At 38.6% G+C, this 20026-nt stretch overlaps 2 protein-coding genes and 3 long non-coding RNA genes across 5 annotated transcripts; 4 read left to right on the top strand and 1 right to left on the bottom strand.

Annotated features, from left to right (window-relative positions):
* Positions 1-8666: 8666 nt before the first annotated feature.
* On the top strand, positions 8667-11416 carry LOC141774515 (uncharacterized). Its single transcript, XR_012595363.1, has 4 exons — positions 8667-8765; positions 9111-9168; positions 10151-10319; positions 10995-11416. It is a non-coding gene; the product is annotated as an uncharacterized LOC141774515 (long non-coding RNA).
* LOC141774517 (uncharacterized) lies at positions 10747-19962 on the bottom strand. The gene is made up of 2 exons (XR_012595365.1): positions 19781-19962; positions 10747-11543 (listed from the first exon to the last, which is right to left on the bottom strand). It is a non-coding gene; the product is annotated as an uncharacterized LOC141774517 (long non-coding RNA).
* Positions 13279-14727, top strand: LOC141774514 (barrier-to-autointegration factor-like). The gene is made up of 2 exons (XM_074647252.1): positions 13279-13662; positions 14296-14727. The coding sequence occupies exons 1-2, from the start codon at positions 13537-13539 to the stop codon at positions 14440-14442; spliced, it is 273 nt and encodes a 90-aa protein (XP_074503353.1). The 5' UTR covers positions 13279-13536; the 3' UTR covers positions 14443-14727.
* Positions 16667-19141, top strand: LOC141774513 (barrier-to-autointegration factor-like). The gene is made up of 3 exons (XM_074647251.1): positions 16667-16794; positions 17714-17844; positions 18546-19141. The coding sequence occupies exons 2-3, from the start codon at positions 17719-17721 to the stop codon at positions 18690-18692; spliced, it is 273 nt and encodes a 90-aa protein (XP_074503352.1). The 5' UTR covers positions 16667-16794; positions 17714-17718; the 3' UTR covers positions 18693-19141.
* On the top strand, positions 19145-19826 carry LOC141774516 (uncharacterized). The gene is made up of 2 exons (XR_012595364.1): positions 19145-19323; positions 19371-19826. It is a non-coding gene; the product is annotated as an uncharacterized LOC141774516 (long non-coding RNA).
* Positions 19963-20026: the final 64 nt, after the last annotated feature.

Genomic DNA, 20026 nt, shown 5'->3' with positions numbered 1-20026 from the left:
CACAGATGTACATGAGTACACTCCCAAAGTTACTCATAGTCACATCTAAAACCTTTTTGGCTACTAATGAATTAATCTTTTGTGAATTAAGTCTGATATGCTCTCAGAATACCTATTATTCTGCAACCTTGTTTGCCTTTTCCTCCCACACAGCTACAACTTTGCTGTTTAACTGGCTGTAGCGTTAAGCCGATGAATTACTTTCCGTGAGTATGAGTGGGTCTGATGAGGTAAATATTGTCATCATAGGAGACATCAATTTGTTGTGACTGCACGAACTTGTCCGGACTTGTCTGTGCGGCCACTATGCTACAAGTGGTAGAGCAGCGATCTACTGCGCACGTGTGGAACGCATCCTCCAAGTGGACAGTATTAACGGAACTACTAATAAGTGTCCATGGTGTCCACTGCTGTCCGTGTCCGTCTGGGAGTATTTTACTGACAGCGTGTCCACACCGCTCACGTGAGCAGCGCCTGTTGTTTTTTTTATTTCGACGTCCATGTTAACAGGTTAGAGCAGCCACACGTCTTCAAAGAAAATGACGAACATGTGAAATTCGTGTCTATGTACACGAATCAATACATTTCGTGACTAATCATGAACTACTGTGAATAAACTTTACAGTTCACTCTTTAATTAAATGACAATAAATAATTTAAAATTCAAGATGTTTTTTTGTATTTCATTTAGTCTAAATAGTAAAGAGTATAGTTTAGTAGAGTATAGTTGCACCAATATGGATTGTTGAATGGAAACAGATGTAAAAGGTAAGTTTGTATAGGTAAATTATATATACGTATTGGTCACTCATTAAAATTTTCTTCTTTACCAGTGTAGTTATATTATATAACAGGTTAGAGCAGCCACACTGCCAACATGAGCAGCAATCGCGGCTGCGTGTCAGCGGCATCTCTTCTAGAGATACGAAGTCTTGCCTATTTGTACCGCGAGCGGTTCACAGCAACAACAGACAGTGAAAATGATCAGTTGACAGTAAATTGACATCATACCAGCAACATTACAACACTTTCAATGTCTGTATCTGTAGAATATGTTACAGACTTTAAAAAAAGTAAAGATTTATTTTTAAATCAACACTTCCTTCTTTCATTTAAAAATAAAAGCCCTCAAACGTTTTTTTTCCACTAACTAGCTACCGACTCAACATTAGCATACCAAAACTACCATCACAAAGTAAAACTCATCTCCAAAGCAAACAGTAGAGACATTATCGGCCTAATGTTACATGTGTTCGCCTTTTACTAGCTAATTAAATGCCAAACGCGCTTAAAATCCCAAGCCGACGGCCACACGGACCGCCTCAGTGGGCTGCTGTCAGTGGCAGGACGGGGGAGCCCTAGTCTTCGCTTCGTTGGCTTTGGATTATAACTGAGTGAGATAGTTCGTTAGTTGAAGAAGAGCACGGGTAACATTAGGCCAATAATGTCTCTAATGTTTGTTTTGTAGATAAGTTTTATTTTATGACAGTAGTTTTGATATGCTACTGTTCTGCCGTTAGCTAGCTAGCAGAAGCTACCGGCAAATTACATAAACAAACGCTATGACGTGGGCTTCAGAATAAAGTAGTGCTTTTGGCATTTATTTTCTCAGCGAGCCTGTCTTTGAACGGTCTGAATGAGACAGCAGAGAGGAGAGACAGAAAATATGAACGGTAGTTAATGACGAGACAAATATTTTTTTGATTCCCGTTTGAATTGTACCATGAATCACACATATGCTTGTCAATTTAAAACATAATTTTGCAAGTCAAGAAAGTTGCAGTATAAGACTGTGAAAAACTACACACTCAAAAGTCAAGTGGCGTTTCTCTCGCTGAAGCTACGATGCCTGTGTTTCGTACTGGGATGTACTCATATGAGCAACGAGTCCGGCTAGACTATCATATCAGGATTTGAAATGTTGTACTACACATCCCTATCATCTTCTCTCCAGTCAAACTGCAGACTGAGGTCAGTGTGATAACATATGGTGTGCGGGCTATGTGCTGCATTATACTGAGACGGGCAATGAAAGGATAACAGGGACTTTCCTTTTGCGAGCCTAAGCACTTTGTGAACCCCAGCTCCGTGTGGTAATTGACTGGACTCTTCTTAGACATCTCCAGGTTGCTAATTAATGGCTCATGTTAATGACTACCTGTGTTAGATGTAATCACATGAATAAAACATTCAGTTGTGAGGAAAGACCAAGGTCATATATTGAGTCTTTACAACCTACTGTGTCCTTTCTTCTGTACATGTGATGTTGGGGAAGAAGGATACTGCAGCACACTAAAGTGCAATGCACATTGGCGCCAAAACCACTATAGTAACCCTGGCGTCACTTTAGGATTAGGCATCAAAACCACTTTAGTTAGGTTTAGGAAAAAAAAAAAATACATGGATGGGTTGGCACTGAAGGTTGTGAACATGGGACACGAACAAGCAGCTTATTGTAAAGTGACGCACACTACACGAACAGCGGTCTCCTGGATGAAAGCCTTGTGTTTGTTGGACCCATCCACACAATGTGTCTCTTTTCACTCTTTAAACTACACTCCAGGCACAGTTTATGGAACGCCCGGTGTGTTTCATACCAGCGCTAAAGGGTGCCTTGTGCGTTGGTATATAACGCCCTGGGAATGAGATCGGACTGGACTGCTGCAACATCCAATTTTTCAGAGAAATTGTCCTGAAAAGGTGTGTGTATAAAAAGTTAATAATCCAAAAAAGAGGCTATCTTTAAATAGTTTTATAACTGTGCAGTGACATGACTTGAATTTTTAAATTGGAATTACAGCAACTTTCACATGACGTGAACGTGACATGGAGCACGACTACAGCCGATAAGGCACAGCTGCAGCAAACAAATACGTTAATGACATATCACTGCTGAGAGTGATGGAGTTTAAAGTGATGAAGGATAGTTGAGTATGAGATGTCCTAAAATTGCCACCGTGCTATAGATAAAAAAAAAAAAACGTACAACAGGGTTGCCAACTCCCATGTCATATTCAGACACATTCTCCTTTAAATTTACAGTCTGCAGAAAACAAGCTCTGTTGGTTAACTCCCGATCCACTGCTCTATATCTCACCCTCGGTGTTACCCCCCTCACCATCTCCTCTCAGTTAAGGTGTGAACGAGACACCTCTGCAGAGGTGACACCAGCTCCAACACAAAGGAAGATTTAACTGGAGACATTTTCGGCTTCAGTCGTGTAATTTCCTCGACAACATGGCTGACTGCAAACACTGAGAGACACAATAAGCCAAATGGGAAATTACATTACAGCAGTTAAGTTATGCTAACTTCAGTTCTGGGATTTACTATCCAATTCTGTTAGATTGGTCTCATTTGCAGGCTCCTAATATTGAGTTTGGAATTCAGAACAGGGCTCTCTGTCTCACACAAGGTCATCACATACATCTTAAACAGAAATTCAAGAGGACAAACTATTGGTGATCCATGACCCTGTTGGCAATATACTAATACAATTTAACACATTACATGGACATTAAAAAATCAGTGGCATGATGTCCTAACTTTTCAGATCAATGCCAGAGGAGGTTGGTCCATAGAGGCAGAGGAGTTTAATCCTCCTCTATTTATGAGAGGCAAGAGGGTGATCAAAAACGGGTTGAAATAGACCATTGCCAAATCTCAGTATATCATTTATAAAAAAAAATTCTCTAGTCTTTGGAAAAAAAATCCATGGATGTCATAAGCATGGATGTGTAAAGAGAACTCGATACAGCATTGTAGGTGGGCTCCTGTTCATTCCTGTGAGAGTTGATCAGTGGCGCATGAAGCCAAAATGGCTCGACTGCTGAGTGATAAAGTACCCGAATCTTCTAGCGGTCTTCTGCATCCATTGGGCCCATAGAGCAGGCGCAGTAGCGTTTGCTTTAACCCCGCCTCCCAGCCCGCGGTCTGGGGCTCATTCACATGAATGGAGGAACACAAGGTCTTTTCGTATTAGGTACGATCAAGACCCCAGGAAGTGCACCGGTAGTCGATCTGGACTTTTGTAGAGGCCAAACGGCGGTACTGCAACCTTTGTGTCAGTCACGTGATACATTGGGCCAAAAAATACTTTTTCCAATAGAATTCCATTGAGAAAGAGACGTCTGTAACTCAGCAGATAATTTTTTTGAGGTGAATCAACTCCCCAGTACGAACACTCTTATAGCTCTAATTTAAAAAATAAAGTTTTTAAAGTTGTAAAACGCACCAACAGCTGAATCCAGAGTTATTTCTCCTCCTCCATTCATGCGAGTGAGACCCAGAACGAGGCTGGAGCGCAAGCCGTGGCGACGGCCTGACGTGGCGACGGCCTGACGTTGACCAAGTCATGTGACCGAGCGGACGCTACTCCACCAATCATCTTGGACACTACGCCAAGATCCGGTTACTTTTCCAGATGGAAGTCGAGCCATTTAGGCTTCATGCGCCAATGAGCAACTCTCATATAAATGAACGGGGCCCCGCCTCCAAAGCTGTATCCAGTTCTTTTAATACATCCATGGTTTTCGTATTAGCTATGATTGATTCGTAGCGTGCCAGAGTACGATTGAGTACATTAGTAATGTTGTTATGTAGCATCAACATTTTCGTGAAATTTTTTTGTGTTGATGTTTGCATTATGCCTAGCTAGGGGCAGAACATTAAATTAGCTAAATAAAATGACAAACATTCAGACTAACAAACTGGACTTTGGGGTCAAGTGGATTCGGATCCGAGCCCGGGTCCCTGATGTGAAAGCCTTCTAAGCTGCTAGCATGGCTGAACACTCTTAACACTAAAATTAAGTAGTTTCTTCACACATTTATGTGCTTGTTCATAGACTAAAAGTAATGTTACACACAGAAGTTACCTTTTTTAACAGTGGAACTTACTTTCCTGGGTAAAAATATGAAACCAGAGAAAAAGAAGGTTAAAATAACAGACTATCTCACAACTGAGAGAGGGAAAAGAAAAGAACCTGTCCTTAAATTGGTTCTGAGTAAAGCCAGAGAAATGCCTGTGTAAATGTCACAGGAACCATCTGGGGTAGCCTATTAACAGTATCACACAACACATGAGCCCTTGTAGGTGCCGTTTGCTCATGTATGAAGGCAGCGTTGTGTAAAACCGCACTGAAAAAATCTGTCAATTTGTCTCCTGAATTACAGACAAAGGCAGAAACCGTTTCTTTTAATTGCTGCATTCAACCATCTGGTGCATCAGGCAACATTTTTATTTAAATATAATCTACATTTTAAGGCTCTGTATTGACATTTCCTATTATATTCTATTCTACAGTCCTATATGCACTTCTGGCATTGATTCAGAGTCGAATTGAGATACACTTTTGAGTCACGCACCATGGGATGACAATATATCTCATTGATTTTTCACGTTTCGAAAGGACACATGAAGATTTATTGCCTTTGCTTTGGCCATGAGAAGCCGAGCCTCGGGGGAGTACACCCATACATCTTTTTCGGCCGAGGTCCACCTAAAGGCTCGGTCTGGCCGCTTGCCTGTCGGTTACCACGGCAACCCCATCCCCCATCCCTTCTGAACGCACGCTGGAAGTGAGAGGATGTGTGTCTATTGAGTGGACTGTGTTCTTTTAATGTTGTTGTGTCTGTATCTTATGTGTGAGTGGAAGTCTTTTGGCATTGTGGAACCGACACAATATTACTTATAACACTGATACACAGATCATATCACAGAATTTCGTTGTTTCCATGTTTGTCCCCATCTTGCTGTTGCATGTAACACACAGCAGGAGACGGCGAAATATTGACATAAGTGTGAACAAGCCACCAACAAACTCTGAGCAGATTCCCCACTGAGACTGACGAGTGGGACTCCACATTAAGAGTCTGCTTTTCTGTCTTCCTGTGTGTCATTTTCGTTTTTTCACATCACTTATCATCCCTTTCTTTTTCTCTTTTTTTTTGTCTCCAGTAAGGCCTATTTTCTCAGTCTTCTCTCCCTCCTTATGTCTCCGTAGCCTTAGGCCATCACAACGAGGTGTTGAAAACTGGTGTCAACAGAGGCGTCTGACTCCCAGACAACAGTCCCGCCAGATAAACTCCTGTCAGTGTCAGAGACAACACTATATACCACAAGTACACTTTAGCCTTTAAACAAGCTCTTAAAGCACTGGACTAATGCAGTATTATCGAAAAATACAGCTTAGATTTTTTTGTTTATATTATGTTCATTTACTTATAAGATACTGCATGGTTTAAACTGTTTATTCTAACAGCCAATAGTGAAGTAAGACAAACAAGATCATTCAACGAAACATTGCTCGACAATTCACGTTACTCAAACTGCTTTTTCAGTTACAGCAACAAAACAGTGGACTGATATCCCTACAAATATTAGAGTAATGTTAATAAGGGTCGTCAGCAGGTATCTTTCTGCCCGGTCAGAGGCAGCTCTTTCCCTCACCACTCTGCTGTGCTGTGGCCGTTCTGTGAGCATCACTGGCCGGCTGGCCAGTGATGCTATGACAATATTATGACAATATTAAAGTCATAATATTGTAAAGTAGTAATTTTACGTGCTATTTTCTTTTTTTCTCGTAAAGTTATGACTATTCTCGTAATTTTACGACTTTTTTTCTCCTTAAGTAATGACTTTATTCTCACAATATTACGACTTTTTTCTCTTAAAGTTATGACTTTATTCTCACAATATTACCACTTTTTTCCTTGTAAAGTTATGACTTTATTCTCGTAATATTACGCCTTTTCTCTCATAAAGTTCTAACTTTATTCTGGAAATCTCAGATTTCTTTTTCCCTCAATGTGGCCCTAATACTCTGTCGCACATTTGCACTTTGGCCCTCACTGCATTAGACTTATATACTATGTACTTAAACCATAAACTGTGTTACCTTCATCACAATGCTCAAATGTTTTGCGGCTCCAGACAGATTTTTTTTTTTTTTTGCTTTTGCCTAAAATGGTTCTTTTGATAGTAAAGGTTGCCGACCCCTGATCTAAAGTAACTAAAGCTGTCAGATAAATGTAGTGCAGTAAAAAGTACAATATTTCCCTCTGAGATGTAGTGGAGTAGAAGTAGAAAGTAGCAGAACATGGAAATACTCAAGTAAAGTACAAGTACCTCAGAATTGTACAGTACTTGAGTAAAAAAATCACATACAAACAAATCTCTCTCACGCAGTAGAAAAATCAGTTTAAGTGTGTGAAGGAGAGCTATAGCAGGTCCTTCCTTCCTGCAGCTGTCAGACTCCACAACCAGCACTGCTCCCAGTAGACCACTTACACTTACACACCAAAAAACTGACAATAACCTGATATTTTCAGGTGGAATTTCATTCATTCATTCATTCTCACTGTGCAATATCATTTTCCACTTGTGCAATTTTGTAAATAGTCTGTTTATTGTCAATACTGTATATACTGCTCCTATTTTTATACTTCCTATCTTTATACTTGGTTCATATTTTGTTTAGCTATTTTTTACTGTGTTAGCTGATGCTTCTTGTTTTTGCACTATCCCCTTTGCTGCTGTACACTGCAAATTTCTCCACTGCAGGACTAATAAAGAAATATCTTATTTTATCTTTTCACCGAGTGACTCATCTTCATCACAAACTATCTTTGACTGTCTGCGTCATGACGTCAGACTCAGAGCGTCAGTTTGACGAGGCTCGTATTTCCGGGTTTCAGAATAAAACGCCTCCTGTTCTGTTAGAAAAAGTAAAGTTTCTTTGTGGCGGGAGGCTTCCTCGAGGAGTTTGGTAGTGATGGCGAGATGAAACCTCAAGAAGCTTTGAAGCTTTCCAACAAATTGGTTCGGAAAAGGGTTCATTGCTTGAGGCTTCATGTGCACGAAACCACCTGGTGGTCAAAGAGTGTAAAACAGGCAGATATGATCTTAACCACGATAAGATAAGATATTCCTTTATTAGTCCCGCAGTGGGGACATTTTCAGTGTACAGCAGTAAAGGGGATAATGCAAAAAACAAGATGCATTAGCTAACACAGTAAAAAAGAGCTAAACAAAGTGTAACAAAATATGAACCAAGTATAAAGATAGGAAGTATAAAAATAGGAGCAGTATATACAGTATTGACAATAAACAGACTATTAACAAAATTGCACAAGTGGAAAATGATATTGCACAGTGAGAATTAATGAAAATACACCTGGAAATATCAGGTTATTGTCAGTTTGTCAGTTTTTGGTGTGTAAGTGCTCTACTGGGAGCAGTGCTGGTTGTGGTCTACTGGGACCACAGATCTGTGATATACTGTATTTTGCGCCAGTAAAGGCTGTTGGGAATGACTATAAACAATGAAAAAAAATCTATTACCATGTAATCAATTTATATATATATCATATATAATAAAATGTCTATTTAGTAAGTATATTATGAGTATATAAGATACATGTATAATAAACTGTAATTGTTTTGTGAGTAATGCATCTTATGTGTGTAAACCAATCCTTTGGTCAATAATTGTATTGTAGTGTAATATAATATAATAATTGCAGGAGGAGTAATATTAGTGTTCTGTGTCACTTCTGGAAAGTGGCATTGGTTGAACCAGTGAAGATCTGAACCACTTCATGAACCAGTCAGCGGTATGGTATGTCCGGGCAGCGGGGCTTCGGATGTCATCATGACGTCATTGGTATAAAACATACAAGCCCAGATACGCGCATCGCGGAAAACCCCTTGGATCACTCGATACACGCTCCGAAGCCTCGTCACACCGCTTCTTGCCGCTTCAGGTAACTCTAAGGTGATGTTTAATGTGTTATTTGTGTAGTTTGAGTTCAGTTGTGTTGAAGTTTAAACTGTTTTTGTCTCTCTGTGTCTCTGTGTCTCTGTCTCTGTGTCTCTATCTTTCTATCTTTGTGTCTCTGTGTCTCTGTCTCTCTGAGTCTCTTTCTCTCTGTGTCTCTGTCTCTGTCTCTGTCTCTCTCTCTCTGTCTCTGTGTCTCTGTCTCTCTGTCTCTCTTTCTCTCTGTGTCTCTGTCTCTCTGTCTCTCTTTCTCTCTGTTTCTCTGTCTCTGTCTCTGTCTCTGTCTCTCTCTCTCTCTCTCTGTCTCTCTCTGTCTCTGTGTCTCTGTCAGTCTGTCTGTCTGAACCTACCTGATCCTCCAGCACCTGAAACCGGTCCACCTTCAGCAGGTAAAACCTCTTTGTGAAGCAGGTAGAGTCTGGACCAGGTACAGCAGGAGATCTGCTGGTTCTACTGGTTTCACTGGGAGAGAAACTCCAGCTGTCTGATCTCTGATTTGTTTAATTTTGTAGTACAAAATAAAAGCCCCATTTAGCCCTAAACAACTGATAAATCGATAATTAATATCAGATTGATCAACTAGTGATGACATCACGACTGAACATACTGGAGAGTAACTAATTACATTTACTCAACTACATTCAGCTGATGATCCAGTAAAAAGTGTTGAATGCAGAACTTTTACTTGTAGTGGAGTATTTTCAGTGTGGTACTAGTACTAGGATCTGAGTACTTCTTCCACCACTGCATCTGAAATATGCTTTAAATTATAATAAACTTATATAAGAGAGGGTTTTTTTCTGTACAGATTTAAATTCTTATCTGAATATTAAAGTAAAAATATAAACATAAAATCTACAAACACGTTTTTCCATCCTTTTAAAAAAAATGATTTTATTCCTTTTAATTTGATATATTTTTATATAATTTTCTTTTCAAGATTTAGTTATGGCCTGAGTAGTCATTTAAATACTAATAATACATTTTTTCTCCTATTAGCGCTGAAAATATTGATCAACAGGAAATTAATTGATTAGAGAATTGATGAATTGTTTCGATTTTAATATTTTAATTTAATGTTTCTCACACGTTAATATTTTCTGTTTTACTTTCACAGAAAACAGAAAAGCAGCACATTTCCACATCAGAGAAACTCTAGTTATGAAATATAAAGATTATAAATGTTCAACTTTTTATTTAAACTGAGATGAAACAGAAAATTTACAAATCTGAACATTTCAAAAACTGGAAACAGATCTTATTTTTATTAGAGAAATGATTTAAATTAATTAATAATCTATAACGCAGTCAGGACTCAATCATCTGTTGTGACTTCTTGCTGTAGTTTTTACCTAATTTAATATTTTGCAGCGAGGATGACGACCACTCAGAAACACCGGCTGTTTGTCAGCGAGCCGATAGGAAACAAGTCGGTGAGGTGTCTGCCGGGCATCGGAGAGAGTCGGGGGTCGAGGCTGGAGCAGCAGGGCTTCAACAGGTTGAACGAAACACACAAAACTACAGCGTTTGCATCCGTCATGTATTTGAGATGATCAATTATTTTATTATCGTTTTAAACTGTCGATATTTTCTCTATAAAATTCATATTCAACTCTGAGTTGTGTCAGTAAACCTGACAGTCCCAACTCAAAGGTCCACTTATTTGCCTTTTCCGGGGCTTTCAGCCATGTAAACTCATATAATAAAGACCTTTTTATAAATTCAAATTTGAATCAGTTTAATAACTTTTATTGTAAACTTGAATCTCAGACTGTTCAGACTCTTTAATGAATCTGATCCACGTTCTTCTTTTTTTGTGTGTGTGATTTTGTTGTTTAATGTGAGTTTTTGTGTGCATGTTTTTTTTTGTGTATATTTTTTCATTTGGTTTTCCGTGTTTTGTTTTTTATATATATATTTTTGTGTTTGTCTCGTTTTTTTTGTGTTTTTCATGTATTTTTTGTCTGTGTCTTTCGTGAAATTTTTATTTTTTATGGGTTTTGAATTTTTGTTTTTTTCTGTTTTCCCAGTTTTTTTGTGTTTTAAATGTGTTTTTTTATATATATATTTTCTACGTTTTTTTCCATGTATTTTCAATTTTTTCATGTTTTCTGTGGGATTTTTTTAATGTATTTTCTGTGTTTTTTTTCATGTTCTCTGTGTGATTGTAATGTATTTACTGTGTATAATTAATGTATTTTCTGTGTGTTTCCAGGCCGACGCAGTTCTGGGTCAGTTCCTGAGGCTAAATAGAGACCGCGGGAGGTTCACCAATTGGCTGAAGGATGCCAGCGGCGCGAGCACCCGTGAGGCCGGATTGTGCTATGACTGTCTGGGGGAGTGGTCTGTCAACAACCTCTGAGACTCCGCCTCTTCACCAGAGACCCCGCCTCTTCCTGTTCATCCCGAGCTCCTCACTTCCTGCGTCTGAAGCTTCAATCACAGCTCATAACTAGTTGGCTTTAAAGCATTTCAGCCGGCTTCACGCCAGCTCGCTGTGACATCACAGGTGTTTGTTTTCCTGTTTTTATGAGCTTGTTTCTTTGGGGAAAGTTGAATAAAAGCTTTGTGTCTGAATAGCTGGTGGTGCGTTCAGGGTCTCTACGGAACCTTTTAGCTGGTGACACATTAAATCAACGTCAACGAGGTCGTGTTTCATTCAGTTTGCAGTATTTCACAAGAAAAGAAGCAACACTAAATAAATGTTGTACAATAGAGAAGTATTTTTATGTTTTGACCATCTTGTGTCTGTGGAGGACAGAACCTGCCAAAATCAAAAAATAATTTCACCCTATTTATTTCCCCAAACGTATTTATTATTTATCAACGTATATACATGCATTTAAAAATAAATATAAAATAATTAAGAAATAAATGCAAAAATATATAAATACATTTAAAAATCTATAAAAATAAATATATGAATAAATAAAATTAAACAGAGGAGTAAATAAATAAGGGAATTAATACAATGATAAATAAATAAAGAAACAAATTAAAACAAATATCAACTTGTCACATTTGATCAATTAATTAATGGTTACATTTATTTTTTATATTATTTTTGCTACATAACATTTATTTATTGAGTCATTTATTTATTTATTTATGATTTTGGCAGGTTCTGTCCTCCATTTGTGACCTCCTGATGCTAAACTACAGAATAATAGTCCACAGCCATGTTAGCGCCCCTCAGTGGCTGTGACCAGAACAAGAAGCCTTCACAGATATCAGCCAGTGGAAGAAGAAGTACTCCCATATTTTACTGCAGTAAAAGTACTCCAGGTGTCGGTTGAAGCTCCGTTTGATCTCCACGACGTCACCGAGCTCCGCGATGCCGCGGACACTGATCTGCTTCCGCTTCTCCTGGTCGGTCAGCAGAGCCGCCATATTCACAGAGAGACAGCCGGGAGGAGGAGCACGGAGAGCGGACTGAGAGGTGAGGACGAGCCGCTGGAGTGAAGGAGAATCACCTGGCAGGTAGAGAAGATCACCTGGCAGGTAGAGCAGGAAGAACAACACGCAGACACGAAGACACGCCCACAGAGGAGACCAGCTGTTACTGAGGGGGCGGGGCCTGGTGGGTCAGGGAATAAAGTCATATTATGAGAATAAAGTCACAAGTTTACGAGTAAAAAAGTTGTAATATTAATGGAAGGACTTAACACTGCAATGCAAAATAAAGCACAAACAGTGATAGTTTTGCATTTAGGAAACCACTAGGACATGTACTTGGGCTTGATTACATTGTTTTCTATTAGATTGTCCTAACTGGCCGCGAGCAACATGGCTTTGTCTGAACTTCTATCGGATACACGGTTCCTATTTTTTCCTGTCACTCATATTGAGAGGAACGGCTGATTAGTTTAGATCAAATGAGCCGAGAAAACCGGGTCAGTTGTCCTGGATGTAAATGAAAATATTAACTTGATTACTGACACTTTCAGCACAGGCATTGACGCTCGCAGTTATATGTAATAAAGTTCACTAGTGAAACTTAATTACGAGCTACCTGTCAAAGTTTGCGTATAACGTTTGTGTGTTTGTTTTTTTGTGTTTTTTTTTAATCTAGCTCAATAGAAAAAAATGAGAGAAAATAGACCTACAGACCTGGTGCATTAAAGCACAATTAGGACCAAGAGAGTGAAAAGCATCCTGTGCTCCTTTCACATCTTACTTTTTCTACCTGTTTGGATTATTCTGTTCAGTATCGTGGTTAAAACAATGGACTAATGTTACACTACAGCAGGCTGAGCAGAGACAACAACTGGTGAGTGAAACATCCATATTTAGTCTTTATTGACTTAAATTATAGTTATGAAGAAATCAGTCAGGCTGTTAGATTAATGTGTTGTTTAACTCCCTGTTTACTGTATCTCCGGACCTGTGTGTGTGCATTTTAACCCTGGCACTGGCAAGACGCAGGGCTGGCCTTAGGAGTTATCTGTAGCCTCCAGTACCTCCTCCTTTCAATATAGAGGACTTATCTGTAGCCTCCAGTACCTCCTCATTTCACTATAGAAACCATAATAAGGTGGCAATTGGCTGGAGAAGTTTAAATGTTCAACTTTTTATTTAAACTGAGTTGAAACAGAGAAAATTAACAAATCTGAACATTTCAAAAACTGGAACCAGATCTTATTTTTATTAGAGAAATGATTTAAATGAATTAATAATCTATAACGCAGTCAGGACTCAATCATCTGTTGTGACTTCTTGCTGTAGTTTTTACCTAATTTTAATATTTTGCAGCGAGGATGGAGACCACGTATCAGCAACACGTGAACTTTCTCGTCGAGCCGATGGGAAACATGTCGGTGACGTCTCTGCCGGGCATCGGAGAGGTTCAGGGGCAGAATCTGGAGCAGCAGGGCTTCGACAAGGTGGACGAAACACAAAACTGCAGCGTTTACATCCGTCATGTATTTAAGATGATTGTCAGGATTATTTCAGTTAAACATCGGTAGCGAGTTTAATAACGTCTCTTGAATCAAACAATTATTTTATTATTGTTTTAATCTGTCGATATTTTCTCTATAATCCCAACACAAAGGTCAATTTACTTGCCTTTTCCGGGGCTTTCAACCATGTAAACTTATATAATAAAGACCTTTTTATAAATTCAAATTTAATTCAGTTTAATAACTTTTATTGTAAACTTGAATGTCAAACTTTTCAGAATTTAATATGTGTTTTTCATTCATTTTTTTGTGTGGTTTGTTTTTAAGAGGGTTTTTTTCTGTGTTTTTTAGTGTTTTAAATGTATTTTCTGCGTGTTTTTTTATATGTATTTTCTGCGTGTTTTTATTATATATATATTTTCTACGTGTTTTTTCATGTATTTTCTGTTTTTTCATGTATTTTGTCATGTTTTCTGTTTGATTTTTTTTTTCTTTTAATTTTTTTAATGTATTTTCTGGGTGTTTTTTCAGATATTTTTCATGTGTTTTTTCATGTTTTCTGTGATTGTAATGTTTTTACTGTGTGTTATGAATGTATTTTCTGTGTGTTTCCAGACCTGCGTAGTTCTGGGTAAGTTCCTGCTGCTAAAGAAAGACCGTGAGATGTTCACCGAGTGGCTGATGGACGCCAGCGACGCGAGCCCCCATCAGGCCAGTGCCTGCGAACAGTGTCTGAGGGACTGGTGTGACACCTTCCTCTGAGACTCCGCCTCTTCACCAGAGACCCCGCCTCTTCCTGTTCATCCCGAGCTCCTCACTTCCTGCATCTGAAGCTTCAATCACAGCTCATAACTCTGTTGGCTTTAAAGCATTTCAGCCGGCTTCACGCCAGCTCGCTGTGACATCACAGGTGTTTGTTTTCTGTTTTTATGAGCTTGTTTCTTTGGGGAAAGTTGAATAAAAGATTTGTGTCTGAATAGCTGGTGGTGCGTTCAGGGTCTCTACGAAACCTTTTAGCTGGTGACACATTAAATCAACATCAACGAGGTCGTGTTTCATTCAGTAATGTAATATTATGAGAATGAAGTCATAATATTGTAAAGTAGTAATTTTACGTGCTATTTCTTTTTTTCTCGTAAAGTTATGACTATTCTCGTAATTTTACGACTTTTTTTCTCCTTAAGTAATGACTTTATTCTCGTAATTTTACGATTTTTCTCGTAAAGTTATGACTTTATTCTCAAAATATTACGACTTTTTCCTCTTAAAGTTATGACTTTATTCTTGTAAAGTTCTAACTTTATTCTGGCAATCTCCGATTTTTTTTCTCTCAATGTGGCCCTAATACTCTGTCGCACATTTGCACTTTGGCCCTCACTGCATTAGACTTATATACTATATACTTAAACTATAAACTGTGTTACCTTCATCACAATGATCACATGTTTTGCGGCTCCAGACAGATTTGTTTTTTTTTGCTTTTTCCTAAAATGTTTCTTTTGATAGTAAAGGTTGCTGACCCCTGATCTAAAGTAACTAAAGCTGTCAGATAAATGTAGTGCAGTAAAAAGTACTATATTTCCCTCTGAGATGTAGTGGAGTAGAAGTAGAAAGTAGCAGAACATGGAAATACTCAAGTAAAGTTCAAGAACCTCAGAATTGTACAGTACTTGAGTAAAAAAAATCACATACAAACAAATCTCTCTCATGCAGTAGAAAAATCAGTTTAAGTGTTTCAAGGAGCTATCGCAGGTCCTTTCTTCCTGCAGCTGTCAGACTCCACAACCAGCACTGCTCCCAGTAGACCACTTACCCTTACACACCAAAAAACTGACAATAACCTGATATTTTCAGGTGGAATTTCATTCATTCATTCATTCTCACTGTGCAATATCATTTTCCACTTGTGCAATTTTGTTAATAGTCTGTTTATTGTTAATACTGTATATACTGCTCCTATTTTTATACTTCCTTCTATTTAAATGGTTCATATTTTGTATTTTGTTACACTTTCCGCGTCAGCGTCGGCGTTACAGGCGGGCCATGGGGGTCCAGGCCCGTCCAAAAAGGTCACTTTGCCCCCTCAGTTGAATTCTCTCCTGACAAAAAAACTAAACTGAAATAACAGCTAAGCTATAAGTAAAATTAAGTCATACAGTTTGGTAATGGAAGGACTTAACACTGCAATGCAAAATAAAGCACAAACAGTGATAGTTTTGCATTTAGGAAACCACTAGGACATGTACTTGGGCTTGATTACATTGTTTTCTATTGGAGTGTCCTAACTGGCCGCGAGCAACACGGCGCTGCACAGCGACGTTTTGTCTGAACTTCTATCGGATAACTTGTTCCTATGTTTTCCTGTCACTCATATTGAGAGGAACGGCTGATTAGTTTAGATAAAATGAGCCGAGAAAACCGGGTCAGTTGTCCTGGATGTAAATGAAAATATTAACTTGATTACTGACACTTTCAGCACAGGCATTGACGCTCGCAGTTATATGTAATAAAGTTCACTAGTGAAACTTAATTACGAGCTACCTGTCAAAGTTTGCGTATAACGTTTGTGTGTTTTTTTTTTTTTTAAATCTAGCTCAATAGAAAAAAATGAGAGAAAGTAGAGCTACAGACCTGGTGCATTAAAGCACAATTAGGACCAAGAGAGTAAAAAGCATCTTGTGCTCCTTTCACATCTTACTTTTTCTACCTGTTTGGATTATTCTGTTCAGTATTGTGGAATAAAACAATGAACTAATGTTACACTACAGCAGGCTGAGCAGAGACAACAACTGGTGAGTGAAACATCCACATTTAGTCTTTATTGACTTAAATTATAGTTATGAAGAAATCAGTCAGACTGTTAGATTAATGTGTTGTTTAACTCCCTGTTTACTGTATCTCCGGACCTGTGTGTGTGCACATTTAACCCTGGCACTGGCAAGACGCAGGGCTGGCCTTAGGAGTTATCTGTAGCCTCCAGTACCTCCTCCTTTCAATACTGAGGAGTTATCTGTAGCCTCCAGTACCTCCTCATTTCACTACAGAAACCATAATAAGGTGGCAATTGGCTGGAGAAGATCACTAGATAACAACCTACTTGCTCTTGGCTATATCGTAAGTTATTTCCAGTAAATATCACAAATAAAACGTGTGTTTTCTGATAAAAACAAAAGTACGAACGTAGGAAGATAACAAGTACTACTAACCCATCTTTTAAGTGCTCCAGCTCCAGTCTGATCTGGAGCTCACAGCTGATATGTTCCTGGTTTGTTTACATGATGTAATAGAAGTGCAGATTAAACGTATTCAGTGGACAGAGAGCATCAGATGCTACGCGATGCGCGCGATAGTCGGACGCTCGCATCCAGTTAGGACACGGTGTTAATTTATAACCTGATTTTGTGGACAAAACAGCATGTGTATGCGTGCGTGCGTGCGCGCCTATGCGCATAAGAGGCAGTATGTATACACCTCTCTGTCAGTTTATTTCTTTCATGAAACATGATCATGTTAAAGATACACTTAAAAAATGCTATATGAGGTGAAAAAATGCCCCTCCTGTCAAAGCTGATTGCCCGTCCGGCCCTGACACTCTGACGCCGACCCTGGCCTGAGTAGTCATTTAAATAATAATAATGCAATTTTTCTCCTATTAGCGCTGAAAATATTGATCAACAGGAAATTAATTGATTAGAGAATTTATTAATTGTTTCGTTTTTAATATTTTAATTGAATGTTTCTCACACGTTAATATTTGCTGTTTTACTTTCACAGAAAACAGAGAAAAGCAGCACATTTCCACATCAGAGAAACTCTAGTTATGAAATATAAAGACTATAAATGTTCAACTTTTTATTTAAACTGAGATGAAACAGAGAAAATTAACAAATCTAAACATTTCAAAAACTGGAACCAGATCTTATTTGTATTAGAGAAATGATTTAAATTAATTAATAATGTAAAACGCAGTCAGGACTCAATCATCTGTTGTGACGTCTTGCTGTAGTTTTTATATAATTTTAATATTTTGCAGCGAGGATGGAGACCAATACTCTGGATCACCAGGAGTTTGTCAACGAGCGGATGGGAAACAAGTCGGTGTTGTTTCTGCCGGGCATCGGAAAGAAACGGGGGCGGAAGCTGGAGCTAAAGGACTTCGACAAGGTGGACGAAACACACAAAATACAGCGTTTACATCCGTCATGTATTTGAGATGATCAATTATTTTATTATCGTTTTAATTTGTCGATATCTTCTCTATAAAATTCATATTCAACTCTGAGTTGTTGTCAGTAAACCTGACAATCCCAACTCAAAGGTCCACTTACTTGCCTTTTCCGGGGCTTTCAACCATGTAAACTTATATAATAAAGACCTTTTTATAAATTCAAATTTAAGCCAGTTTAATAACTTTTATTGTAAACTTGAATCTGTTCAGACTCTTTAATGAATCTGATCCACGTTCTTCTTTTTTTGTGTGTGTGATTTTGTTGTTTAATGTGAGTTTTTGTGTGCATGTTTTTTTTTGTGTATATTTTTTCATTTGGTTTTCCGTGTTTTGTTTTTTATATATATATTTTTGTGTTTGTCTCGTTTTTTTTGTGTTTTTCATGTATTTTTTGTCTGTGTCTTTCGTGAAATTTTTGTTTTTTAATTAAATTTCTTGTGGGTTTTGAGTTTTTGTTTTTTTCTGTTTTCCCTGTTTTTTTAGTGTTTTAAATGTGTTTTTTTATATATATATTTTCCACGTGTTTTTTCATGTATTTTCAGTTTTTTCATGTTTTCTGTGTGATTTTTTTAATGTATTTTCTGTGTTTTTTTCATGTTTTCTGTGTGTTATTAATGTATTTTCTGTGTATTTCCAGGCCTACCTGGTTCTGGGTCAGTTCCTGCTGCTAAAGAAAGACCATGAGAGGTTCACCGAGTGGCTGAAGCACACCAGCGGCGCGAACGCCCGTGAGGCCGGATTGTGCGATTGGTGTCTGAGGGAGTGGTGTGTCCCCTTCATCTAAGACTCCGCCTCTTCACCAGAGACCCCGCCTCTTCCTGTTCTTCCCCAGCTCGTCACTTCCTGCGTCTGAAGCTTCAATCACAGCTCATAACTCTGTTGGCTTTAATTTGTAACTTTCAGAAATGTTTGTTAACAGCGACACCTGTGGCCGTGAAATCAACGAAAGTCAGTGTCGGGCTCGCGCTTGCTCGCTCTACATAGACATGAACGAGCATCGCTCAGAACAGTGAGACGACACGTCAGCTAAAACCACAATATCACTCTATATTTCACCTGCTTGGCAGTAATGTTAGCTGACCAGACGAAGGTCTCTCCATGAATCAATGCTGATACTGTGTTTGCTTCTCCTGCCTCAGCTCAGGCTTCAGCAGCGGGGCCCTGCAGCGAGAAACTCGTCTCCCTCCGCCCGCAGCCGGAGTGAAAAGGGAGACACCAGCACCCGGTTGGTAACGAGACAACAACGTTTCTCGCTGCAGAGCCCCGTCACTTCACAAGACACGGGAAACCTCTGTTGGTCTGGAGGAGCTGCAGCAGTTATTTCTTCACAAACGTCCACTGTACATTCACTAGATATTCTCAGAGCTAAACTAACTCTTCTGCAGTGTGGAGTGGGCTCGCGTTCACGTCTAGAGGTGGAGAGAGAGAGCGAGAACAAGCACACTGTCTGAGTGAAGGCAAGCAGGCAGAGGAGCGGGGACGAGGCTCCGGCCACACGCGAGCGCGCATATACGAACGCGTATGTGTCCCGACCCGGTACATTTATACGCTTAAAAAGTTACAAACAGTCCCTTTAAAGCATTTCAGCCGGCTTCACGCCAGCTCGCTGGGACATCACAGGTGTTTGTTTCCTGTTTTTATGAGCTTGTTTCTTTGGGGAAAGTTGAATAAAAGCTTTGTGTCTGAATAGCTGGTGGTGCGTTCAGGGTCTCTACGGAACCTGTAAGCTGGTGACACATTAAATCAACATCAACGAAGTCGTGTTTCATTCAGTTTGCAGTATTTCACAAGAAAAAAAGCAACACTAAATAAATGTTGTACAATAGAGAAGTATTTTTATGTTTTGACCATCTTGTGTCTGCAGGACAGAACCTGCTCAAAATAAAAAATAAATGAATAAATTAGGTGATAATTATGTGTAGAAAAAAATATTAAAAATAAATGTAGCCATTAATTAATTGATAAAATGTGACAAATGTATGTTTGTTTTAATTTGCTTCTTTATTTATTTATATTTGTATTAATTCCCTTATTTGTTTACTCGTTTAATTTTCCTTTTTATTTATGTATTTATTTGTATAAATTTTTTAATTAATTAATTTAGTATATATTTTTAAA

This window comes from Sebastes fasciatus, chromosome 9, assembly GCF_043250625.1.
Source record: "Sebastes fasciatus isolate fSebFas1 chromosome 9, fSebFas1.pri, whole genome shotgun sequence".
Lineage (NCBI taxonomy): Eukaryota > Metazoa > Chordata > Actinopteri > Perciformes > Sebastidae > Sebastes > Sebastes fasciatus.
Note: the sequence above shows the minus strand (reverse complement) of the source record. Positions and strands in the feature narration are given on the sequence as shown.

What these genes read in the sequence shown, in the direction of transcription:
- LOC141774514 (XM_074647252.1), top strand. Translation starts at nt 13,537, where the DNA reads ATGGAGACCACGTATCAGCAACACGTGAACTTTCTCGTCGAGCCGATG. An exon ending in AGCAGCAGGGCTTCGACAAG is followed by an intron (nt 13,663 to 14,295) that starts GTGGACGAAACA and finishes GTGTGTTTCCAG; the next exon opens with ACCTGCGTAGTTCTGGGTAA.
- LOC141774513 (XM_074647251.1), top strand. Translation starts at nt 17,719, where the DNA reads ATGGAGACCAATACTCTGGATCACCAGGAGTTTGTCAACGAGCGGATG. An exon ending in AGCTAAAGGACTTCGACAAG is followed by an intron (nt 17,845 to 18,545) that starts GTGGACGAAACA and finishes GTGTATTTCCAG; the next exon opens with GCCTACCTGGTTCTGGGTCA.